Source organism: Opisthocomus hoazin, chromosome 1 (genome assembly GCF_030867145.1).
Source record: "Opisthocomus hoazin isolate bOpiHoa1 chromosome 1, bOpiHoa1.hap1, whole genome shotgun sequence".
Lineage (NCBI taxonomy): Eukaryota > Metazoa > Chordata > Aves > Opisthocomiformes > Opisthocomidae > Opisthocomus > Opisthocomus hoazin.
In genome coordinates, this window is record NC_134414.1 from 23,295,412 (window position 1) to 23,321,816 (window position 26,405).

At 42.5% G+C, this 26,405-nt stretch overlaps 2 protein-coding genes across 8 annotated transcripts in view; one reads left to right on the plus strand and one right to left on the minus strand.

Moving 5' to 3' along the window:
- The window catches only part of CRYL1 (crystallin lambda 1), a 70,508-nt gene extending 56,648 nt beyond the window's left edge, over window positions 1-13,860 (minus strand). For 3 of the 4 annotated variants that reach the window (XR_012763736.1, XM_075418929.1, XM_075418916.1), the window contains exons 1-2: window positions 11,017-11,146; window positions 8,174-8,281 (exon numbers count right to left, since the gene is read on the minus strand). Coding sequence is in view for 3 of the 4 variants with exons in the window: in XM_075418929.1 (XP_075275044.1) it covers window positions 8,174-8,281; window positions 11,017-11,048 (140 nt within the window). In the remaining variant the exon portion in view is untranslated. Of the gene's footprint in view, window positions 1-8,173; window positions 8,282-11,016; window positions 11,147-13,755 lie in introns of those variants that run through there. The other variant, XM_075418937.1, reaches the window with a different exon arrangement.
- Window positions 13,861-19,344: 5,484 nt separating this feature from the next.
- Window positions 19,345-26,405, plus strand: part of IFT88 (intraflagellar transport 88) — a 56,556-nt gene continuing 49,495 nt past the window's right edge. For 2 of the 4 annotated variants that reach the window (XM_075419037.1, XM_075419056.1), the window contains exons 1-5: window positions 19,345-19,839; window positions 20,447-20,540; window positions 21,564-21,626; window positions 22,378-22,434; window positions 24,115-24,168. In XM_075419037.1, the coding sequence (XP_075275152.1) occupies window positions 19,775-19,839; window positions 20,447-20,540; window positions 21,564-21,626; window positions 22,378-22,434; window positions 24,115-24,168 (333 nt within the window). In that variant the 5' untranslated portion in view covers window positions 19,345-19,774. Of the gene's footprint in view, window positions 19,867-20,446; window positions 20,541-21,563; window positions 21,627-22,377; window positions 22,435-24,114; window positions 24,169-26,405 lie in introns of those variants that run through there. The other 2 variants (XM_075419047.1, XM_075419064.1) reach the window with 2 other exon arrangements.

Consider the following 26,405-nt stretch of genomic DNA (forward strand, 5'->3'; position numbering starts at 1 on the left):
GAGGTGAGATGGTAAGGAACCAATCATAGAACAATTTAGATTGCAAAAGACTATTAAGATCACTGAGTCCAACTGTAAACCTAACACTGCCAAGTCCACCACTAAACCATGTCTCTACCACATCTACACGTCTTTTAAGCACCTCCAGGGATGGTGACTCAACCACTCCCCTGCAAGCCTGTTCCAATGCTTGATCAGGCTTTTGGTGAAGAAATTTTTCCTAATATCCAATCTAAACCTCCCCCGACGCAACCTGAAGCTGTTTCCTCTAATTCAAAAGGTCTTACCCATCCGCTTATCAGAAGTTCACTGCCCAGATGCAGTTGCCTAAATCCAGCACCCTGCTCTTGCTCATAGGCTCTATATTGCTTTTAAAACACAAAGCCAAAATTTAAGTTTGAAGAGACCACAATAGAATTATTTCTCTCTTTGAAGAGGGTGAAGTTCTCATTCACTTTCTGTGCAATATGACACTAGTCTCATCCTCCCCGGTCCTCTGAAACTCCACTCCCCATTTGGTAACAGAGAGATTAAAAAAGGCTAGAGTGACAGAGATTTGACTTTTATTTTCCTTCCACAAGTTTTTACAGAAGTTTGCAGCACTTATCTCCTGTTCCATACCCTTCCTTCTCTGCCAGTGATGACCACCCTATCACTTCTGCTTCTCTGTCATAAGCCATTACACACTACACTGTGCACCAAGAACGTAATTTCTTAATTAACCACAAAATCACCATCTTCATACTTTGGAACTTCAGGCTGGACTGATTTTTCCTCCTTAATAACAGTCTTCCTGTTAACATCACCAATCTTCATGCTAGCCATTTATTTAAATTAGTATAGTTATTTAAAGCATGGAATAGGAACTACAATCTGTGCATTACTTGAATTTTGGCCTTCCCTCCCAGGAAAATGTTTTTTGCCCTCCCCTACTCTCCCCCTCAATGTTTATTGACATTCTGGCTGGTTTGTTCCACAAATTAATTTTAAGTCTTCCAAATGCTAAACCCTCTTTATATTCCCCTGAGGTATTAGGCTGCCCACACTTTCGTCATACAGTATGGCACAAACCAGAGCGGTCTGTACACATCGCAGTGCACCACTGACATCTACTGGATGACTTTTTATTCAAAGCAGCCCAGACTTCAGAGTGACCATCCCTGAGGATGACCACAGACTGAGGTCATTGCAGCCCTGTCACCCAGAACACACCACAGACCATCACTCTGCATTAGTATCGTGTGCACAGTTTGAAGAGTTTGATTAATAGCCATAAGGTCTTTGAAGAATGAAGAATTCACATCCATAAGAAAATACCACTTCCTTTCAGAGCCCACACTTTGTCTACTTCCGGAGTTTTACTGTTGTACCTGACTGCCCATGTAAACCCTACTCTGGGAACAGAGCCAGTATTGCCTTCAAGTTAAAGCATCCCATCTACAACAACATTCTTGATCACATAAAACGCCAGGGATGCTCAAGGCTATAAATCCTATTCTAAAAGTTTTTTTACAGAAGGACCTTGCAAGTGATGCTAATACTCAGTCCATCTTGTTCACACTCCATTGCCTCACCTTTATCCATAGCTACTATTGGGTGACCATACTATTCAGTACACATTGTTGCAACAAATACTTGCAAGATTAAAGATCGCTTATTCACAAACCAATGGCCTAAACCAGCAAGGAGAAGCAAGAAAACAAGAGAAGAGAACACCAATATCTCAAGTTCAGCCAAACACCACCGCCCAAAGACTAGGACCATTAACCAGTCATGGCACCAGACTGCTATCTAGTGCTATCTGAGAAATGAATGGGTAGTTGTCATGACAAAAAACACCACCAAAAACACCACCAGCCCCATATACCTACCCTGAGACACAACAGACCAAGCAGGCAGCTGAAAGCCCCTGACACTGGACCAGCTCACTATCCACACATGCCACAGCCAAATAAGTGACGAATATTGAGTTGCTGTTGGACATACAAATGCATTAACAACCACCTTCCCTCTTCCCGCTCTCCCCTGACTAAATATAAGCACACAACGCACCACCATGGAAAAGTTATTACACATTAGGTCTTCTTGAAACAGCAGTAGAAGCCAGATCACAGAAGTACGTTTATTTCTGTCCCAACAGGAGAGATCCAGTGCTGTCAGATGCACTTCATCCATAGCAATGGCAGTATACTAAAGAGCGACAGTTACCCATCTGCTTTTGACACCGTTCTGAAGAGGCACAAAGCAAAGGACTACAGAGGAGCCAGGATGCAGCATAAGAGCATGGTGATGCACAAACGCCAAACAAAATCCTGAGATATCCTAAAGTTATCACACACACAAACTCTTTTCCAGCCACAGTACTCTCAGGATGTTTATACTGGCATGACAGAAACTGGATGCTGCAACGAGAGCAAAGATTTTTTAACAGGAAAATGCAGTTATATTCATCATGTTTTTCCATGGTAAATGCGGAGTTGCCAATATTGCGAGTCTGAGCAGGGTCTGCAACTCACTACAAGTCACCTTTTATCATTGGAAGACCAGTTCCAATGTGGTCTCTATATCTAGTGAGCTAAATAAGTTCACTCGTTAGGTTTGTCAAGATTCTTTTGGCATCCTGGCACCAGAACTGACAAGTTTACGCTGGGAAACCTTCCTGCTAGGAAGCATTTTCTGTGGTTCTTAACATGCTTGTTTGTTTTAAGTTTAGGTTCAACATGGAAATTCTCACCAAAACCAAAGTTGGCCTACCTAAAATAGAGACCCACAGTTCACATTCCTGCTTCAACCGCGCAGACCCAGCTTGAAACCCGGGTCTCCCACCCCATCAAAGATACGCTGGCTAAAAGGGGCCCTGGCAAGTCTCCAGTCCAGCCTGAGCCTGCGGCAGAACTATTGCTAACACTAGATGAGGTTAGCCTTGGTTTGGTGCAGCCAAGCCTTGAAAGTCTTCAGGGATGGAGATCTCACCAGCTTTTTGGACCACCTGTTACTTCTGCGTACCAGACAAGTGTCAACACCCCAATCATTCTCAAAATACAGCCTTTGTAACCACAAAAATCAGTCTTATTTAAATCATATATTCCAGCTGCCACCCAGAAATGAAGTGAGAAGACAACATTTCCCTTTGGAGGTGTTTTCAGCTACAGAATGGCCAGGCAGAACCTTTGGAAAGATGGAATCTATTCCCTTCCCGAGCCTATTAATCCATTCCCTAGTTAGTTCTGCAAATGAAGCTATCTTCCCTAGCCCGTTAACTGCACTTTTTGTGGCAGGGGATAAAATTGAAAAGGTGCCAAATCATAGGCTTGATTCTACAAGCCTGATGCACCAGGCACTAAAGATCAAAATATACTTTTATAAGAATTGTCTACTTAAAAGGTGTCCCCTCAAAGGGGATACATAAAACTACCAAGCAAGACGCAAGCCAAGCTGCATTTTGCCTTTGATACAAATACAGTGTCAACACAATACAGGCCAGAGACTGGAAGAGGAAGCCAACCTGGGAAAAGTATCTAACCACACAGTCATGGAACATGCCATGAGCTAGGAAGAAAGAGCAAAGCCTGCAAGTGTACTCCTGCGCTACAAAACCAACCTAATAAACTGTTCCCCTTTTTATACAAGCAAAGCATAAGAGGGCACCAGACAGCAAGAAGTAACGTACATTCAAATGTCTTTTCTAGACAGTAGTCTCCTCCTGGAACAACAAAGATAAGCTTGAGTTACGCAGGGAGAGTCTTTCAAAACTCTGGCTATAACGAAGTCACAGGCATAGATATGGTTTCCTTCCTTGGCCTTGCAACCTGACATACATCAGGCACTGCATTACAAGTTGCAGATCCCCATTCACAATGGCACAGAACTCTCCAAGCACTCCTCTCCACTTAGCCAGGGGTGGGCAGGGAAACACTACTTTTTTCTAGCCCCCTGCATCTTGTTTGTTTTGCATAGCAACTGTGCTCCTACAGCACAGAAAAAGTTAAGGTTGCTTAGTGCAATACTGCATATATCAAGCCAAATAAAATTTATTGTTGAAATAATACTTAATGAAGAGGGGAAGTGTGATATTCTGATCTCAAGACTGCTTGGCTCCAACTTTTTAAAAACCTAACATTTGAACCATGCAGAAGAGCAACCTATAGTCAGATAAAGCTGACATACATGTAATTCTCACTGAACGGCCTCACTTTCGAGTTTAGATTCAGTACCACGCAACCTTAGCACCATACATCAGTTTTCAGAAGGCAGAGCTCTGTAGAAGTCTGTTCTGAAAGAACAGGACTCACTACTAATTTATTTTTCAATTAATTAAATTAATTAAATTAATTTAATTAATTGGAGATGGAGACTATTATTTAATAATGAGTGTCAAAGCTGCTTCCCTTCCAACGAAATATTTCCATGTTTTGATACTAATACTGCATTTTACTTGTATCTATGTAATAAAAGAAGCAATAGTAATTTTATGTGCCTGTATTCCTACATATAACTACCCCTTCACAAAGCCAACTTCAATCTGTCCCAGAAAATTTTTCTATTTGGTCTAAGACAAGAAATAAAGAAACAGAAGATAGAAAAGAGCCTCTAGTATAAATTGACTGTTTAGTGCAGTTGAATATAGTAATATAGTTTAAAAAATAATCTTGTCTTTGTATTTTAGCACAGACTACTTCTGAGATCTTCTAAGATTTTTTTCTGAAGCTATAGCCTTTATGCATAGAACTGTGGTTTCTATACACAAAAAACAGTTACCTGCTCCTGTGTCCTGGAGGAGATACAAATCTGTATCTAAATAAATAACATATTTAACCAGCATCTAATTCTACAAAGAAATCACAGAATGCATGTGCAAATATTGAAGTTTTAGTGTCCTTTTCAGAGTCAACTAAACTTTTTTCCCTTGCAAAAAAATAAATGAAAAAACTGTTCGACATAAAACATGAACCAGTTACATTGGGAGGGGGAAAACAGAGCATTTCCACTTCAATTAGTCAGTCTTTATCAGCAGCATCATTATGTTTAGAAGAGTAGCACAGTAACTATTTGAAAAAAGTTTACATATTACAAAAATTGGAAAGTTTTTTTTGGGGGGAATGCACTAAAGTATTTCTGCATCATATGTTTTAGGATTACTTTCAGGAATATGGTACTACTTGCTTTTCTAATTCTCATGATTTTAAAGTTTGTCAATCTTGTATTCAAACCAGAATCCCCCTGACTCAGAAGAAAGCATACTGGATACGAAAAGTCACATTTTCCACGGCAAGTTACTACAGCGTGTATTCAGTAGGTCAAGAGTGGCTGCTCATTTGTTTGTTTCTTCAGCAGAACAAAAGGTTGTTCTACCAGAGCAGACACTGGTTAATAAAGCCACTGGTACACCCAGTTCAATCCAATGTGTGGTCATTATGTGTGTCAGGGCACTGACTGCCATGTGTCTGGCAACAGGTAGTAAATCCAACACACCATGTTAGGCCTTAGCAATCACACTCTCCTTTTCTTTCTGTATCTGGTCTACTGGTATTGCAGCAACACGATACGTATTTCCACTTGTAGATCCAAATTCCACACTTCAATCTGATTTCTTACCCATACCCAAGCATTCTGAATAAAATTGCAGAGTATGTTTCAGATTTTTCATACACATAGGCTCTCACAACCATTGTGGTCCATCCCAGACTTACTCCAGTTCTCTTGCAGGACTACACACCCCCGTCACCCACCTACTGCTGCACAAGAGTTGAATCCATTAGGTTCTGAGATGCCCTTTATATAAATTCAAAACGAGTTGCAAGTCAATGTACTAGAAGTCCATTACATAAAATAGTTAATAAATACTTAAGTATCATTTCTGTCATCAAAAGACTATCATCTCCTTTTAGAAGTGAATGTTGTTTACTACTCAAATTGCACTTCTGTTCAGAAAACGGAAACCACAAAGAGTCCTCCGTACATTCCAGCCTCTTCTTAATATGCAGAGTACCTCCATTTAGTAAAAAAGTTCACAGGCTGCAGACTAGAGTGGAACAAATACTTTTCAATAATAAGACAAAAAAACCCCACAGAAACCATAAGCCCAAAAACTTCCCTAAAATATTGACTATTTGGAGAGAAAAAACAAAGCAAACCCTAGCAAGTCCAGAGAAGTAGCCACCAGCTTTGTCATCTGCTTTCTCCTGGCAAGCCCATGTTACCTACTCAAGCTCCTACCCCTACACAAGTATCGTACCAATAACTCAAATGGGTTTACTGCAGGTTGTGTGCTATGAAACCAGTGCAAAGGAGTTCAAATTTGACCATATTTTGATAGATACAATCATTAAAATACTAGTTGAAGAAACTGCATAGCTTGTATTCTTCGCACAAAAACTTTGCTGTCCTGAAACTAGGCATTTTAACCAGGGTGTTACAACAGCCAAAACACACCAGTTAAAATTAACTTAAGAACACCTTACATAAAAGGCGAAACCTGCCTTGAACCCCTGTACAGCAGCACATGTAGGCACAAGACTGTACAGACACACCCAGATAGAACTCTACCCTATTACACATGACATGTTAAGCTTCACTTTTCCAAGCTGAAAACCTTGGAAGGCTAAAGTCCTCATTTTGCTATTAGAAAATGAAAAAATTTAGGGGCGAATGCTGTCTTTTGTAATGTAGACTGCAAAATCGCCCCCTCCACAATAATGCAGAATCTCATTGTTGCAACCACCATGACAGTGGTTCTGCAAAAACCAAAAGTGTGTTTCATCTAGGTGTAGCAACACAGATGTTCAGCCTGACAAACACCTACCTGAAAAGAGAAATTTGGGGAAAGAAAAAAAAATAAAAATCATAGGGGATAGATTTCTCTTTTGTTATCAAGACTTTTTTAGCAATTCTCCCTAGATATCACATACTCTTTAACTTCTAAATTCCAACAACTGAACCGACCTACAAGGGGCTCCTGAAGTTACTTCTCCTTGTTGTAAGCCTTGCTACAGAAAGCAATCTGGATGCAATACACCACAACCCTTTTTCAGGTGCACCTTACTCCCTATACCAGCTGACATATTTCACTCCAGGGCATCATGAAAGGAGTGCTGACGCATTTACGTTGATGCTGATCATGAAACAACCTGAACTTTAGAATTAAATGCTGATATAGCAACATAAGATTGCGCACAGAACCACTTTATAAATGCACTCACTCTCTCTCAAAGGCATATAAAAAGCTATTGTTTCAGATCCAGCAAGATAAGGGTGAACAGAACTAAGCAGCCACTGTCCCTTCTAACATAAGAACTAGGGGCCCAACAACGCAACCAAGGAGCCAGGCTGAAAACAAACAAGAGGGAACAGCTCTTCACAGAGTGAGCAGTAAACCTGCAGAACACAAAGTCCTTTGGCAAGGAGGCCACAAAAGGATTTACACAGGTTCAAGGGAAGGTTAGAGAAATACTTGGAAGAAATCTAGTTAGAGTTACTGAATACACAAGCAACTTCTAGGCACTGAAGGTTGGGGGAGGGGAGTAGACAGGCAGGACCTGAACTTGTAGCTCTGTTGTGTACCAAAACACGCGGCTTTAGCAACAGGGCAACAGAGAAAAGGGCTGGAGGATTGCCGGTCTGAACCAGTGGGATTGTTCTTGTGTTCACGCTCTCAAATTTGCTCCTTCTGAAGATGCTTCCCAGCCTCTACTATGACTGATCAGTAGTTGCATCTTTAGTAGAACCAGCAACCTGTTCTTCTAGGACTCAAAAATGTTAGCTTAAGAATTTTTTAAAAAATCTAGTTATAAAATAATGACAATTGTAGCAGGGCTCCTCAGCAATCCATATTAACCTACTTCCGTTTTGAAAGACTCCTTCCTGTCTTTCTGTGCAAAAATTCTTATGGTCTTGAATTTTAAAGCTTAGCCTACAGATAACCTAATCATGGTAAACATCGTTTCAAGAATTTGGATCTAAACTTAAGCTCTTAAATCATTACTCAAGAATTAAACTGCTCTTCAGAAGTGTCATCGAGAGATTTGGGAGCACAGTTCTCCTGATCTTAACAAGACCTGTACTTCTAAGTTAAAGCCTTCTTCAAAGCTTAATAATAAAATATAGCTGTTCATTCATCATTACAGAAATCCTACAGTTTCATTACAGTCCCAGTCATTTCAAGTAGGTGACCTACCGAATGTTTTCCAGTGCACTTGTTAGCTGCTGTTGTGCAATATCATAAAGTTTCACTTTGAAGCCTCCAGAAGCAAACACCATGGCCCAGCTGCGACCAATGAGTCCGCTGAAAAGAAAACAAATATCAGCCAATTAATAAAGAAGCATTTATTTGGGGGAAGGAGGTCTTATGAGTGTTGCAAGAGGAAAATAGAGCTTGGACTCTTCGATATTTGATTAAAAGATTGGTTACATACTGATAAGAAATCTCTAACAGAGAAATATCCTTTGATGGCTGTGTAGCAGTTTCTCTGAGAGCTGGGAGAAAGATAATGAGGAAGAAAAAAAAAACAAACAGAAAAAAAGAAATAAGACAGCAGAATTCAAATAGTAGCAACCACTACTTAGAGACACTGGACCCAAGTATTAACACTTTGTCTGCTACAATCCTAAACTGGAGTTGGTGCATGGAATTGCACTAAAGAGGTGGGGTTTTTTAAAAAAAAAAACACAAAACCACTCATTTGTTCAGTTCACAGTCTAAATACAGACAGCAGCCCATTGGTCCAAGAGTTCAGGATCCTGCTTCAGAGATGGTCAGCAAACCTAAGGCCCACCTAACAAAGACATGGGTTCTCAGCAATTCGGGAAGTACCATAAGAATGTGAAAAGGAAAAAACCCAAACAACCAAATACAGGTTTGATACTACTTTTCCACCTACCCTTCTCTAGCACTACCTTCATTTTTAGATGAAGCACTCTACCACGCATGCAGAACAGTCTGCCTACATCTTTTGGTGAAGTCACATTACTGAGAAATACAGAGAGGAAACTTGTAGTAACCAACAATTTTATCATGCCTCTCAAAGCAATGCAGTTTTTAACTTAATTAGATCTATAGCAGGCATCAGCCTCTTCAAATGGAAGCACTGAGGCACAGTGTCAAAAGCTTAAATAACATGAAGTAAAAAAAAATAAAATAATAGATATATGCAACAGAGACAAGAGCAGAACTCCATGGCCATGACTGTTATAGCAGGGGTTGTGATAATTACATGCACTACCTGTCTCATTTCCAAGATCACTGTACTTGCAGTATTAAACTTAAGGAACCTCTGCCAACTGGAAAATGCAAGGCCACCAAGGCATCAATAAAGGACTAGAAGCGGCGTAAAAGTCAGAGATAAAGCAATAGGGCAGATGAGAAAAGAAGGAAGAGAAAGCAGGAACATGTTCGGCCTTTGGTTTAAATACGGAAAAAGGAACAAAACAGGAAGTTTCAGAAAACAGCAGGAATCAGTGGAAATAACTGGGACCAAAAAAAAAAGAAAAAAGAGCAAAACTTTGCACTTAGTGTTGTTAAGTGGTCAGTAAGTTCTCACTCAAAACTTACCATTTAAAAGAAAAAACACACACACAACTTCACTGTAGTAAGCCCAGACCTCAGCAGTTCTCAGGCAAACCACAGAACAAGCTGACGGAAAAGGTAAGGTATGGGTCAAGGTTTGTTCGCTACTGTAGCCTCCTGACTAACAACTGTTTCTAAAATCAAAGCATTTGGCTCACTCAAACCTTAAACAAGCATATCTGAGCTACCAGTATCTTTATAAATTAGCATCATCTCTCCCAAATTCTAAATTAAGTTTCCTTAAATCAGTGTTTGATAAAAAATAAAATCATTTATTTTAATACCGGTATGTAGGATTGTGGGGTTTGTTATTCTTTTGAACTACAGAGCATACAAAACACATCGATGGTATGTATCGGAACAGCACTGTTACTCCATTGTAGACGACAGCAACAGTACAACCTGACATCAGCATATTTGACCCTAACACAGCGCTTTTCAACACTTTCAGCACTGTCATTTTGGGTCCGGTGACAAAGTATTAATAACCAGATCCGCTCACACGGCTTCAAATGAGTTTTTCTGCCTTCGGTGCAGCTGCAGCAGTCGCAGCGCGCGACAGCCCCGCTCTCCCGACCCTTCGCATGCCTACAGTGAATAAACCTCCCCGAGCGCCACCGGCGAGCGCCAGCCTCGTCACCCTCACATGACGGCACCGAGACACGTGTCCCGAGACCTCAAGCGGTCTCGCCCGTAAAGTCTGCCGCAGCCCACGCTTTCAGCGCCGAGTTCCAGCGGCGAGCAGGGGGCTGTCACAGCCTGGCAGGTTTCTTCTCTCCTGACCAGATTATCATTCAGATAGAGAAATTCAGCTTCGAGCCAACGAACAATGCATTCCCACACAAGTCAGAAACTCCGCTGTATCTTGCGGCACGCAGGCATTACTGCGGGAGCGCCCAGGAGAAACGCGGGAGTTCCTTGGCGTAGCTGGCAAACAGCTTAAGGCTCTGCCCGGGTTTCTCTGCTCCTCTTGCACTGAGCACATCGCAGTGAGAGAGGGCAGCAGCCTTTCAGGCCTAAAGGATGACTTCCTTCGAGTGGAGATGCTGTGGATGTTTGTTTGTTTGTTTGCTTGTTTGGGGCTGTTTATTCTTTCCAAAGAAGCGCAGAGCTGGCCAGCACTGGCGCGAAGCCGCTCTCTCCAGTGAGCCGAACCGGCGGAGGGCCCACCGGGCTCCTGAACCCGCCGCTGCCCTGCCCCAGCCCTGCTCTCCCCAGCGCCGGCTCCCCACGGCCAGACCCACCCCCTGCCTGAGCCAGCACCTCGCCGCGGCCCCCGGCAGCGGCAGCGGCAGCGCCTCGCCCGCCTCCCCGCAGGCCGGGCCTCGCCGCGACGGCGCCCGAGCCCCTTCGCACGTCTGCCGGCATCTGCTCCCAGAGCCCCCGGGGGCCGAGCCGGGCCGGCACCTCCTCCCGGGGCGCTGCCCCCACCCGCGGGCGAGGAGAGACGTTACCTGCCGATGATCGCAACCTGCGCGGGCTCCATGGCGGCGGGGGCCGGGGGCCGAGGAGCCGGCACCGCGCCGCGCAGCCACCTCTGCCCTACTGCGCGCCCGCCCGCCCCCCACCCACGGCTCCCGCCATGTCACGGCCGCCCCCATTGGCTCCTGCTACGAGCGCTCCCATTGGCCCCGCGCCGCGCCCCTCAGCGGCCGCTCCTCGAGCCGCCCGGCGGCCTTCGCTTCCCCGACGGGGAAAGGGCCCGCCCACAGGCGGCGCGGGCAGCGGCCGTCCCCGGCCGGGCGAGGGTGGTCCCCGGGCCCCCTAGGTCCCCAGCCCCGCTCACCTGCCCCGAGTCCCAGCTCGTCTCCGTCCCCTCCCCGACCTCCTCGGTCCGCGGGGGGCACGGCCGCGACGTCTCCTCTCGCAGGACCAACACAGGCCTTGCCACGAACTCGAGGTGCTGGCAGCGCTGCCCTGGCGCCCGGTGAAAGGCCGGCCCTGCGCGCTCGCCCTCGGGCTGCACCGAGAGGTAGCAGGCGGGGGTGGTCGGCCGCAGGACCCGGGGCAGGAGGGCGGCCTTTGCCGGGACGGGAGCCTGCCCGTCGGGCCCGCTTCGGGGTGGGACGAGGCCGAGGTGTCAGCCCACCGTTAAAAGGGGCAGACCCTCTACATTACAGGGTAACCCGAGGTGTTCAGGTGCCCCCCCGCTGGGTGAGCTGCCGGGGGAACTGAAGCACCTGGGAGAGACGGGGCCTCGGGATTCACAGCCGCCTTCGAGGCCGCAAAGACCCCATCGTGCTCCGGCCAGAGACTGCACCAGAATACAACAAACTCTGTTGCTCTCTATTTTTTTGACAAGCACACAAATGAATTCCAAAGTAAAGTTCAAATTTGAAACTAATTCCGTGTTTTTTCACATTAAGCGAGGCCTTATTATTCTTAAAAATACTTATTGAATTCTGAATTAAATATTTTTGCTGTCCTTGGCTTTTGTACAAAAACATGACATTACAATGTCAACATAATTCTTTAAGCTGCTCTGCAATATCTGCTGTTCCTATTGGCATGCCTCATTACTCATTCTTTCTAATTCTGTGTCGTTCCTACTCATCTGCATACTGCTCCGTAATCATGCTGCATGTTCCTGAAAATAAACAAAAGTTAACATTTTAAATGCTTACTTGTCATCAAAGATTATATTACTGTACTCAGCATAGCTGAGAAATACTCTCAAGTTTTCTTGTGTTTCTGGCTTTCTGAAAAAAAATTAAGCTGAAAATTAATACATTTGTTCCCAGAATAAACATTTCATAGTTAGTGATGAAATTCAGTGAACTTTTGTTTGGCTACTATTTCTTCTAGTTTTAAAAAAAAAAAAAAAAGAAGACCTACATAGTCTCTCTGTAGATCTGCCCTCCTCACTAGCACTTTGCTAATTCCAGCCACATTCAACAAGGAGACTGAGATCTCAAAAGTATAAATTCCTAAAGGCTTCACGAAGACCACTCAATGGACAGCAAGTGGAAAATGAAACCAGTATCTCCTTGACTTCCTGACTTTCACACTACCCATCTAGCCCAAGACCTGCCAGTAGCTGGGAAATGCAGGTGGAGCCAAGTGGCCATAACCGGACCACAGGGAGATTTAAGGAAGGAGGACAGCAGCATGGAGGATGCCCGGCCATGACAGTTCTGCTGCTGATAGCTTGTGTAAGCTGGCATAGAAAACATTGGTTCATGATTTTAGCAAGTACCAATTTTACTCCTTTGAAAACTAATTCAAAATGGCATGACTTGACATGTGTTAAAAACACAAAGACCTTTGCCTAGCCAAAACGTAACTGAACTGAAGCAATCAATGTATACTTATTTTGTGTACTCAAGTTTTTATCTCAAAGAAAAACAATGAAGTTCCTAGAACGTAAAACTAATGTCTTCTGGGCTTTGGATACATGGTTTTCAGAACAACTTCACCATCACTCCTATTCGGAAGTACTTATCAGTTATTTTAATATTCTATGACCTCCCAAGATGTGTATTTGTACCTTAAATTGTCTTAAGCACTACCAGACTATTGGAGACAAAAGCCGTTATGGGTAGACAAATGGATTCAGCAGAATTAAAAGTTCAGTTGAACTGTTCACGAGGCACTACTGCAGGGGTTTGAGAGCTAATCACAGCTGTGATAATAACAATTACAGAGCCCTTAAGTTCCATTGGTGAACAAAACAAGGGGTCTGTGGTAATGAAATCTGAATTACGTTATTGCCATCTATATATTAGTGACAAAGCCACACAGCTCTGCATTAGTTATTTGATTAAGGTATGCCCACAGCCATATTGCCCATTGTTTGTGACGACCAGATGCACTGGTGAGTCCAAACTGCCAGCACCTTAATAGATGAAAAGTGGAGACAAAGAATCATTTGCAAGAAGAAAGGGGATTATAGAGCATTAAATTCTGAGAAGTGTAGGTCAAGGGAAGAAAATGTGATTTTTTTAAAAAAAACAAAATTTCATTGTGTGGTAGCACAGTAATTTTTAGGCCCAATACTTGCAGCCTCCAAGAGATAGTGATTCTCCTTGCTCTTCTGCATCTTAGATGGGAAGGAGCAAAGATACCCTAAACTGAGAAACATCAAAACCCTCTAACCAGTAACACAGTGAAAGGTGGTGAGCTCCTCTGGGGAATGAAAAGTAGGGCTTGTATGAGCAGCAGGAGAGGCCCAAGCAGAGCAAATACGCACTCACCAGTGTATGTATTCTTTCTTCTAAGTCCAACAGCAGTAGGAGCAGACTGGACTTGTCATGTTGGGGAGCTGCAATGTCGATCCCTCCATCTTTTTAGTCTCTGCTTCTACTGAGCATGCTCCTCTGCTGCCCCACGTGAGGAGCTGAAAGCTGCTACTGGCTGTGGAGAGGAGGTGGGTTTACTGCGGGGGAGGAGCAGGATGGTATAAAAGAGTTGTGGAATAAACAAGGGCAAGTTCCTGGCCATTACTGTGAGCCACAGTGTGGTGGAATATGAGGGAGATCTGAATGCGAGTTCCCTCTTGCAGAAAATGAAGGAATCGCATGCTTCTGAAATGCAGTGTCCTAGCCTGAGCTTTTGGCGTGGGATGAAAACAGAGGCATAGTTCACATTTGTTAAGTATTAGATTGGTTTAATGCATTACTTGCTTACCAGAGCAACCAGAAAGTACGTTTCTTTTGTAATGGACTATGGTACGTTGCCACTATCACAGAATCACAGAATGGTAGGGGTTGGAAGGGACCTCTGTGGGTCATCTAGTCCAACCCCCCTGCCAAAGCAGGGTCACCTACAGCAGGCTGTTTGATGTCGTGGTTTAACATTCAAAAAACATGATGTGTTCAAATGATAGCTTTAATTTAATAACTTTATTCATGTTCTGTAGAGCTCTAGCTAATAGTTTGCATAGTGTAATTATAACCAGTAATTATATTAAAATTATGCTACAATTAAAATTATAATTTGAGTTATTGCTAGTAGTTTGTGCAGTTAATTTAGGTGGTCTTGCACAGTGCAAATCTGCACAGATGCAAATTTGCATCTTCTGATGCAAATACTACCAATATTGCTAAAATGCTTAAAGAAGGTATCTGCATGAATCAGAAAGTAAATGCTAATAAAATAGATATTACAAAAACATGATTTGCCAAAACTAGATGAAATTATATCCTTTAGTAGTAGAAATACCTATTAACATAATTTTCCTGTTGCAAATGTCTTTTAAGCCCAAACTACAACATATATTCATAGCATATGTTATTCATAATGAGGTTCTTCCATTCATTTTGTTTCAAATTGTACATAAATTGATTTCTTTACTTGCTTTACTAAATACAGGCTATATAGTAAATTGATGTTTAGAGCAGAACTATACCAAATATTTTCCACCTTTAGAACTGTTCTAAAATAGGTCTTTTAGAAACTTTCAATATAACTCTATAAAATATTTTTACCTAATTAACTCCTCAATAAGTACCTAACCGGAAAACATTCTGATCCTTGAACTTATCAGTACAACAAGAATAGTTCTATAAGCTTTATTTTCTAACTGTAATTCTCTTAACATATTTTATATATGTTTATGCGCACCAAGTCAGAGATCACAAATACAAAACTGATTTTTAAATCTCCTTCAAGAGACAAAAGGCTTCTTACTATTTGTATGTTAGGAAACGTTACCTGGAAGAACTTTATGTTAAAAAGTGCTATAAAGGCGTGCTTTTAACAGCATAGAAATAATGAGCTAATATATAAAGATTTTATACACCCATACTGTTCACACATATTGCATGTTATTTTCCTCTGCTATCAAGTGTATCTGTTGATGAGATAAATGAACCCAGAGTATCAAGGCTGTAACAGACTAGTCAGCAAAATACTAAACAGCTGAAGTTTGAATTTTGAAGTATAAGAGCATGACCTGAGGCTTTAACTTTTTACTTGTCTTTAAAATAATTTTGTTACCATTAAGTTCAATTATCATTCAAGTCTTACATTTTTAACTAAAAAGAGAGTATTTTGAAAGGTGAAGTATCAGAAAGGCTTCAATTTTAAACGCATTTTGTATTTTCTTTCCCGTTGGTAATTTTTAGAGGTATGCCGGCAAGATCTGTTAGTTCCCAGAGGAGTTAAACGCAGCTTCACTGTCTGTGGCAGTTGAGCTAGCTGAGGGGTCTCGGCATGACAGCAGAAAATTCTGAACACATGGTCAGTCTAGAATTCAATACTAGAAAATTACATATTAAAGATTATAATGGGAGAATTACTTTTTCTATTCAGATAATCTTCTAAAAACACCCATTAGTGGCTGATCAGACGAACAGTTAAACTGCCAGCGCAAGGGTAAGGTACACACCAGCAGTGATTATAGCAGGCAGACGGTGACCAGTAACCCCTGAACCCAAGCTAGCAGGTCCTGCAACAGTTTGTCCGAGTCCTTATTTGCAATGTTACTGCTGCAAAAAGGCAGATACACCATCTATTGAAAGGCAAACAAATTCATGATGTTTGAAAGTATAGTTTCGTGGTCTCCTTAATCTGCCATAGATTTTCACTGCATTTATTGCATCAGGTACTTGATGTCTTGAAAGGTAACTGTGCAAAACCCTGATCAGATCTGCAGTTGCTTCAGCTGCACAAGCATCCAGCTCAGTGCCAGTCAGAGGAATGAAAATCAGAAGGTGGGAAAAGAATGGGACAACTTTATTTAGTGACAGTGCTGGCTTAATTCAACTTAAAATGATCAGGAATTTACAGCAGGCAGTGCATTGCTTGGGCTATATACCATATTTTTCTTTGGGCAGCTTCACATTCCAGTTTGCCCTCTGGATTTAGCCAAAACCAGTAAAGATTATTACATCATATGGGTTTCTCCCTGTAGCATGATCTTGTTAGAAGATGTCTCGTAATCACAACCCATGAGTAAGGTCCTGTGTTGCCACAAAGGATCCTAAGATTTTTGGAGTTTGTGTTAAATCTTCATGCATTAACGTCTATTTATACTTTATAGCACCAGGAAAAAAATAACTGTAGATTAACACAACTTTTAGAAACATAAATAGAGTGTGTTGAGACTCTCATGTTGTCATGAGTACATCACAAGTAGTAGCTAGACTGGGAGGCCTAAGGAGCTGCACCAGGGAGCATTCCCAAGCTGCTGGCCCCTGGTGCACACTCCGGCAGTGGGGGCAACGTGCAGCAGTGCCAGGGGCTGGACCAAGCACTGGAGCTGACTGTCTCTGGGGTTTAAACAGCCCATTATAGCATCCCAAACAATTCCCGGTATGGTCAGGGACCATACAGGCCAGGGACCACTTCCAATAGCTGGTTTGAATGTGTACACCCTATTTTGGAGGGTAAGAAAGTTTGATAACATGAACATGGTCAGACTGCAGTGGTGCTGCAGCACTGTTTAATTTACGAGATTGATGCACTGCCTGCTTATCACGGTGCCGTCTGTCCACTGCCCTAGATAACTGGGCTGCAACATCAGAATATGCTAGGCACCAGTATGCCCAGGACCCCGGTACAGACAAGCTGGGTAGCAGAGCTAGGGCTCATGACGCAGAATGTACCTGCTGCTCGGGTACATATGAATGTGTCCGGGGACAGTCACAAAAATCTGAAAATTATAGGCTCAATCATATATGAGGAATCACAGGCAGAAAAGGAGGGCTAGAAATTTACATATATTTCTGGTGCTGCGGTTCATAATATGTGGTAAAAATTTTTCCCAGCTGAAGTCTGTTATTCTGCAAAATTCTTGTATTCCAGAAGCTTCGGGTATAAAGATTCTCATGTCCAGAGGTCTCAAGTCTGAAGTTTCAGTGTGAAAGTGGTTCATTGCTGGAACGTGAACAGGTTAATGCAAGAAGTGATAATGTCTTAATAATTCTTTGTTATCTTTGTTTCTCTTGTTGGGAGCCGAAGTAGAAAGACCTTTCACTCATATCCTCTGTGCCTTATCTTTTCAGAAAGGACTTTGAGGCTAAAAGAAGGTGAGCAGCAGAAAGCCCTGACATTGCATAATGCTCACAAACCCTGGCCATAAAAAGCATGTTCAGACTGACTCTGCACTGTAAATATACCGTGTGTAAATGTACCGTACAGTCTTTGCAGCTTTTGTATGCCATTAGCATAAGGCAGGAGGGGTAGGTTACAATTGGCCTCATAAAATATTTTCTCTCTCAAAAATACTGTAGGCGTGTTGAGAGATTCCTGCTCTATTCTGTTTCCCATTTAGGCATGGGAAGCTTTCCCCAGGGTGTAACGATTTGCTGTGGGCAAATCAGCTAATGCTTGTCAGGGTTTCCAAAATACCAACTAAGAGAAAGTAGTGACAGTGGTAGTAGGAATTACTTTTTTCTGTGACATTGAGGTCTTTAATTTTTTATTTTGTTTCAGAGACTATGGCAGAAGGGAAGCTTTACCGACTTATTTTATTGAGCCTTTCAGTTTTGAGAGCAGATTTCTCAGCTCACAGGAAGAAACAGTGCAGCTGAGTGCCCGAAGAGCGAGCGGTGACTGATGAGGTCTCTGCCTGGAGCTGCCAGCCGCTGCTTGGGCCTGCCGGTGGGGCCCGGCCACGATCCAGAGAGCACAGGCCAGCAATAGCCTGGAGCTCGAGAGACATGCTAAGGCATGCGCTGTGAGGAGGGGCTCTCAGCTGTGGGACTTTACCATAGTAGATTTGCTTTTCTCTCACGATAGCATAGCTATAGCATAAAATACCAATTTTCACCATAAAATGACAGCAGGTTGGCTTTGCTCTTGGGAAGAGACACAAATAAACAAGGTATAAGGATGGGAGAGATGTCTTGAGGTCCCTTCCAGCCTGAATTATTCTGATCCTGTAATCCTGTACTCCTTGTTGTGCAGAAGTCTAGAATTTTTCCCCTGAATTTTAATTGCTCTCTATTTGATGTTTCAGAAACACTAACTCATTTATCCTAATAATTTACCCTTTGAAGTCGGTAAATATTATCCACGTCACAGACCTTTACTTGCACACACCAAAGCAATGTCTGGCAGACAACGGACCTTGTTTCCATTTACGCTTTCCTTATCCCGTGGACGAAAGGAAGGCAGTCTGCCCGGGTGCCGTCCTTTGCAGGGGTTGTGTGTTCCTCTTCCAGGAGATGCGGAGAGTATAGGCGGAAACAAAACTTGTTTGTGTGTTCATCTGTGACACAGCTTTTACTCCTTAGCGCGCAGGCTCCCAGCTTGGAGATACACACGACCTAACTCAGGAAACAAAGTGTGTGTTTAAATGTTTGCAGGCTCAGTTCAGAGGAAGTATTAGAACAAGCAAAAGGTTAAATGTAGTTCGCGTTTAGCTCTAGCTCAGCGATCAACACTAATCCTCTTGAAAAATCGGTCCGGCAGTGTTCAGAGCAGCAGTTTCCCATCTCAAAGACGGTCACGTGCGGGTTTGCGTGGGTTCCTCCCCGCAGTTCTGCGTTTCAGAGGACGGAATTTCCTTGCTGTTTCAACTGCGGTCGGCTTTCCTTTTATAACCCCGAGACTAAGCACGCCCCAGCCGATGCCGGCAGGGAGCGGAGGGGCAGCTCTGGCAGCCGAGCGGAAGAATGCGGGAGCAGCCCTGGCCCCTCCGGCCCCCCCGCTGTGCCCTCCCGCCGCCATTTGCCGCGGGCACGTCCCCTCACGGCACGCGACGCCCACACGGGGCCTCGGGCCTCGGCAGCTGCTCTGCGCGTGCGCCGGGCCCGCGCGCGGGCGGTGCCGTGAGCCGCGCTCCTCCCGCCAGCCGGGCGCGGTGCATTATGGGACCGGGTCTGCCCGCGTCGCCCTTAGCAACGCGGCCCGGGCCGGGCCCGGCGGCCTCCGCCACCCTCGGTGCAGGGGTAGCGGGCCCGGGCGACTGGAGGGCAGGCCGCGTGTGCTGCGTCGGCACCGCCGCGTTGGTTCCCCGAGCCTTTCGCAGACCTGCCGTCCGCCGTGCCCGCGAGAAGGCGGAGGCGGCCCGGGGCGCGTCGCCGCCGCACCCCCCAGCTTCGGGCGTGGGGTGAGGAAACCCGCAAAAAGCAGCGATTCGTGACACCGCGTACGGCTTAGAGGAGGCCCCAGCCGAGCGGGGAGCAGCGGGGGGGCATCCTCCGGCTGGAGAGGAACCGGCCCGCCCCGGGGAGAGCAGCGCTTCGTCCTGGCCAGGGCTTGCTGGCTAAACTGCGTGTGTTTCGTGTGACAGCTGCCATCAGGTGTTCGGCTCTTCAGGTGTTTATGAAAGCGGGTGACCAGGCAAAGGGAGACCTCCGTAGTGTCCTCGGCGAGGGAAAGACCGCAAGGTGAATGCAGCCGCATTAGACGCTGAGGTATTTGTGAAGAAAGACGTTAGAAGCCAGTCTTCCTTAATGCTAGTTTTGAAAACTGCTTGAATTGAAAAGGCAAAAAGATGTAAAGAATGTTGCGTGTAGAGAATAGCTGTGGCTGTGCTGATATAAGGTGAAGGAAGGAAGGAAGATTTGAAGTTAGAAGAGATATCTTTTGTTGGACTGACAACATGGTTTGACCTAATAAAGGCAAATTTTGGAATATGAGAGAATTATCTTAAACCTGAATTATCTGAGAATGTAAAGATACCATTCTAAAAGTGATACAGTTACTTGTTATGATTGTTTAGTTTTAATGATAAATATGTTTAAAACAGTTTCCTTGACTGGTATAAATACCTAACAAAATCTAGTTCTAAGAAACGGTGCATTTAATATTGTTTACAGGTGAACCTTAGTTTTTATGACTAATCATAGCTTATTTTTAATTTCAAAGACAGCAATTAAAAACTAATATTAAATTGGAGCTCTTTTGAACTTGTAAACCTTATTTATATTTTACATTTTTAAAGATTTACGTGAAATCACTGAGATAATATTTGTCATATTAAATGTTTCACAGCAAAATGATGCAAAATGTGCATCTGGCTCCTGAGGCTGATGAAGATGATCTTTATTCTGGCTACAATGATTATAATCCCACGTTTGACATGGAGGTAAAAATATTTGCTGTTTCCCACCTTTCCCATACATAGGATTTTAACTTCTAAGTACAAGAGAAGAACATGCGGGCACAGTAATGTGCAAGCGTGCTACCGCTTTGAAGTGAGATTTTATTTATTTAGCAAGAAATTATATAAAGTTTCACCGGGATCTTTTTGAGTAGTTATTTCTTTGATAGTTTTCTGTTCGAACAAAATACTTGTGTGCGTCTCATAGCAGATCTAATGTGCTGTAATGGTTAGAATTTGTGAAGTATAAAATCTTAGTTTTTTTGAAGGCCAGATTCACATTCATGCACATTCAGTTTGGTGTTTCTCAGACAGTGTGCAGCAGCAAGTTTTCTGACAAAAGAGGCTACTTACTGGTCAATAGGTCATTGATCTCTTACTGTGCTGCAGCTAAAGGAGGTAACAGGAGTCCTGCAGATCTCTGCAATCGGTAGAGCATCTGGAATGACTTACGGTAACCCTGCAGACCACTTTCTGGTAACTGCTCGTGTAGTGGAATTGGAACGACAGAGGGGGTCATTTAGTCCAAACCTGCTACCCTGCTCAAGGCAGGGCCAGCATTGCAAGACTTGGTGCCTTGTGTGAAATCCCAGTGCCACATTCATGGGAGTTGCAGCGTGACCTTATAGACACGAGATGTCTTAATGTATTGGCATGACAGGCATTAATGGTAAACTTTGGAAATAGTGCTAGTAGTAAGCTTTTGGACAGAAATAGAATTTCATGTTGTATTTTCTCACTAAAGCTCTGCTTCCTCAGTGTATTTTTATTTTCTAGAGAATAATGAGTTTTTACATTTCCTAATCAATGCCAAAAAAGATAGACCAAATAATGTAATCATTATTTATTGTCAGTAAAACCTGTCATTCAGTTAACTTCAAGTCAAGTATTTTTGGAAGAATAATTGGTTTTTTACCTATCTGATATCAGTCATCCTAAGGTTCTGGAATTGTGGCTTTGGGTGTTGTGGTTTTAAAAGGGTTGATATTTTTATTTTATCTTTCCTAGGATTTAGAAAATGATGTAGCTTTTCAACAGGCAGCAAGAACAAGTCATGGTAGAAGACCCCCTGTAAGTATCTTTTGAAATACTTTGCAATAATGTAGATCACGTCTAGAGCCCTAGCTCTAATTTTGGCATGGGTACAAACTTAACTTATGAATCTCTTATCTTTTTTTGTGTGCTGCTAACATGAAGATACAGACTTTAGTTATATATATGAAAAATAAGGAAAAAATTAGCAGAGCACAAATTCCATTAAGTTCTAGAGTTAAGCTGGAGCAAACAACGAACATGGGTTGGAAATGTGTATTCTTGTTTGGTAAAATGAGATAAAACTATGTTAAAGAGCAAAATGACATATACTGAAAGGACTTTGTTTAATATTCTACACATAGAATTACTCGCTCTGATATACAAGGTGGAAATACATACTAGACAGTGGGATTTAGAAAACCATGTGTTATTGTTCTGATCTTTTTTTTCTCGATATTCATGTAATTTAATTTTCTTACTTTCATTTAGCTGTGACTTAATCTTATATCAGTTTTCAAAATTTATAAATATAAAGTTGGCACCTGCACCTTAAAAATACGTACTATATGTCTAAAGAGGAGCTGGAACTGTCTCATTAATGTTACTTCTTTGCCAGAATAATGTGGTTCTACAATGAGAATCCTTTCTATAACAATTGCAGCATTATTTCTATGGATTCACTATAGAAACTATATGGAAAGACTGTTAATTAACACATATGGTTGTTAATTGGTGTGGGGTTTTTTGTATTTTTGGTTTTGTGTTGGTTTTTTTTTTTCCCACCCAGTTGACAGGCAAAATTCCTGGTACATCAGCTTCAAGACCTTTAGCTACTGGATTTGGGGTATGTTTTTGTTCTGTTGTATTATTACTGAAAATAAGGCATTCACTAAAAAATAAATTCACCGTTTAATCCCTTGTATAAAGTGAGCTCTTTCTGTCTAAGTATTTCCTTCCAGTGAACTACATGTATTCATTAATTTTAATTAATTCACAACTCCGCACTTGATCGAGGCATGCTTACTGATATATTTATTTTCTTTTTCTCCCAAACCATACTGCAAATCAACTTCTGTACTGCACAAGGCAGTAGATTCCAAGGTATTAACCTGATTTTCTTGCAGGGGGAGCCGAATGGGTTGTTATTTGGTCTTGGGAAAGTTTTCTGAAAGTGAAGGTGAAATCAAGTCATAAAAAATACGGGCTTTCAAATCACCTCTAGTTTAATCAGAAAAAGTTGGTTGTATTCTTTGGTATACTTAACCTATTGTAACTCATAAATTACTATGTATTCTATGGAAACAGGAGTTATACACTAGTGATGTATCCACTGTCTGCTTATCCGAATAACTCTGCAACCTGTTAGCCTGTCTTAGTCAAATTTGAAAAGACAGTGCTCTTAAAACTTACAGGAACTTTGTATCTATGACAAGTGAAGAAGGCAGATCACATTGCTTTAGATCTCTTATGCAAGTTAGCTGGGTAACAATTTCAAGAACACCTAAATTCTAAGTCATTGAAATACAGCCTTTACTCTGAACCTGCTGTTACCTGCTCTGGATATATTCCTTTTGAGACTGCTTTTTCTTAGCAGTTGTATTTGCAGTTGTTTAGTACAGTACCATGCTGTGACAGGAAAAGCTATCTGGTTGAAGGAGTGCACAAAAAGGCGCTTCCTAAGGATAATAAAGATTGAGATGTTTATCTGCGTGAGTAGAGCTAGAAACCTCCAAAACATCATGCAGTCCACAGCAGTACCCGTTTCACTCTGTAGACTTGCTTCTCCTATGCTGCAGTCCTTGTTAATGTAGACTGAGCTTTAGCAGAAAAAATAAAAAACAGTCATAATGTGTGATGGATAATGGGTGAAGTAGTAAAACATAGGCTTCTGAGTGGGGATTAGGGGAATACTTTTTCATAGCCTGAACCTCTTTATTTGTCCATACTGTATATTTGCACTTACTACTAAATATTTCACATTTATTTCTTTACATTTTTAACACTACTTCAGAAGATCAGTATGCAGCATGTCAGCTAATGGAAGATATATCCATTAGCAGTTTCAAAGTATATCAGTATTTATTGTGAAATAAGTCTTCATGAAAGTATGACTTAAAATCTGCTCCTATATTAGTCTCTTATCAGCTGTACTCAGAATATTATTGAAGTATTTTGTGTAAATTACTTGTTCAATTTGAAGGTAGCAATTTCAGTAATTTAATAATGGAAAGTACTGCTGCCTCAGATAAATTTTTATGTAATTTTTTAAAAAGGTCTGACAGAAATATCCAAATACATAAAAAATAATACAGTGAATTTGTTAACTGAAATGTTCAACACCTTTAAGTCTACCAGGCACCGGCAGTATATAGCATGTGAATAACATAAATGGGAATTTTGCTATAAACTTACGTGAGAGTTAGATCAGCTCTTAAAACTTGGTGTTGAGAAGACTGTTCATAGCCTTTACAGGCTTCTAATGCTTTGTGAATGCTAGTTTCAACCAATTTACTTATTTTTGTAGTCAAAGGCAACATTAACTTCATCTATGGGAAGACCAGTGACAGGAACTGTGCAGGTAAAAGTTTCAGTATTTACATTTTATATTCATTTGGAATAATGAAGTTTTATGATCAGTGTTTGGGTTTGATACAAGTATTGAAAAGTTAATTGAAATTATACAAATCATTACACTTCTAATTTGTCCTTTCTTGAAAATACGATTGTCAAAAGAGGGTTCTGATGAGTTATTTGAACACAAGTACCAATGTAATGCTTTTTAACGCTTGCTGGCGTGCAATGAATATTTTTTCATGGATAAAGGAGAGAGGTAGATTCTGGTTTTCATGTTTTTCTTGTGTACTTATGCTCTAATAAGAATCTGCTGCAGTTTGCCCTGGTGAGGCCCCATCTGGAGTACTGTGTCCAGTTCCGGGCTCCCCAGCTCAAGAAAGATGAAGAGCTACTGGAGAGAGTCCAGCGGAGGGCTACGAGGATGATGAGGGGACTGCAGCATCTCTCCTACGAGGAGAGGCTGAGGGAGCTGGGCTTGTTTAGCCTGAAGAAGAGAAGGCTGAGAGGGGACCTTATAAATGCCTACAAATATCTGAAGGGTGGGTGTCAGGAGGACAGGGCCAGACTCTTTTCAGTGGTGCCCAGCGACAGGAGAAGGGGCAACAGGCACAAACTGAAGCATAGGAAGTTCCATCTGAACATGAGGAAGAACTTCTTCCCTCTGAGGGTGACGGAGCCCTGACCCAGGCTGCCCAGGGAGGTTGTGGAGTCTCCTTCTCTGGAGATATTCAAACCCCACCTGGACGCGGTCCTGTGCAGCCTGCTGTAGATGACCCTGCTTCAGCAGGGGGGTTGGACTAGATGACCCACAGAGGTCCCTTCCAACCCCTAACATTCTGTGGTTCTGTAATTTACTAATGACTCTCCCACCACCACACTTAAGTATATTGACTTAATATTAAATATATCTATAGCCACTATATTCTTTTGTGTCAGCCCAGGTGGGAAACAGGCATTAATCAGAGGGTATCAAGAGTAGGGCTGTTCCCTCAGGGAAGGCATCCAGGAGACTAGAGGGAAATCGCATGGCCAGCAGTGCAGGGATCTCACCAGCCAGAACGCAGTCCCTGAGCAAGGCAAGTAGTATCCACCCAGAAGTGATGGCCATGTCCACCCAAAAGTCCAGAACATAAGGCAGTATTATGGTGATGAGGCAGGTCCAAGGTCAGGTCAAAAAGCCAGTGCATAAGCCAGGGTTAGGACCAGTGATCACAGGCCAGGTCCACAGTGACAAGGCAAGGCTAAGTTAGTCCACAGTCTGAAATCTGGATCAAGGGACTCTGTGGCCAGATGTTGCTGTGGCTGATGTAGAAACCAGTAGTCCTCCAATAAAGCTCAGGCAGGGGCTGAGGGATCAGGGTTGAGCTTAAATAAATCTCATGGACCCATGGGTAGTGTGTGTGGCTGAAGGCTTCAGGTGAGTCTGGCCAGGGCTCTTAAGGTTTACTAGTGCACTCAGTGTTCTGACGGGGAAGTTTAATAAGCTGGCATGGGCTGGGGTGAGACATTCTTGTGTTGGGAGGCGTTGTCCGGTAATAAGTTACAAGTACAAAAAATTTTTTGTTTGTTTGTGCCTCTCTTAGTTTAGATAAAGTAGAACATTCTGATACATAATCTTATATTCTTTTTATTGTCAATAAAAATTTAAAAGCAACTGAGTTCTGAAACAGTGTGACAGTGAGCTAAAGTACGTTACAGATCTCAAGACCAACAATTCTTAAGAACTTTCTAAAAGTAAGAGATGTGTGAAATTAAGTGTTCTGAACACGTATAAAATTTACACAAAGTAGTCAGTGTTCCTTTGTGTCAGTTACAGTTTCCGAATAGTCTTTGCTCCTCTACTTTGTAGACAGTTATCATAGAATATCAAGTTGGAAGGGACATCAAGGATCATGTGGTCCAACCTTTCTTGGCAAAAGCATGGTCTAGACAAGATGGCTCAGCACCCTGTTCAGCCAAATCTTAAAAGCGTCCAATGTTGGGGAATCCACCACTTCCCTGGGGAGGTTGTTCCAACGGCTGATTGTTCTCATTGTGAAAAATTTTCCTCCTGTGTTCAATCAGAATCTCCCCAGGAGTAACTTGTACCTATTACCCCTTGTCTTTTCCATGTGACTCCTTGTGAAATAGGTGTCTCCATCTTCTTTGTAGCCACTCTTTAAATACTGGAAGATGGTGATAAGGTGTCCCCTAAACCTTCTTTTCTCAAGGCCGAACAAACCCATGTTATATAATGTATAA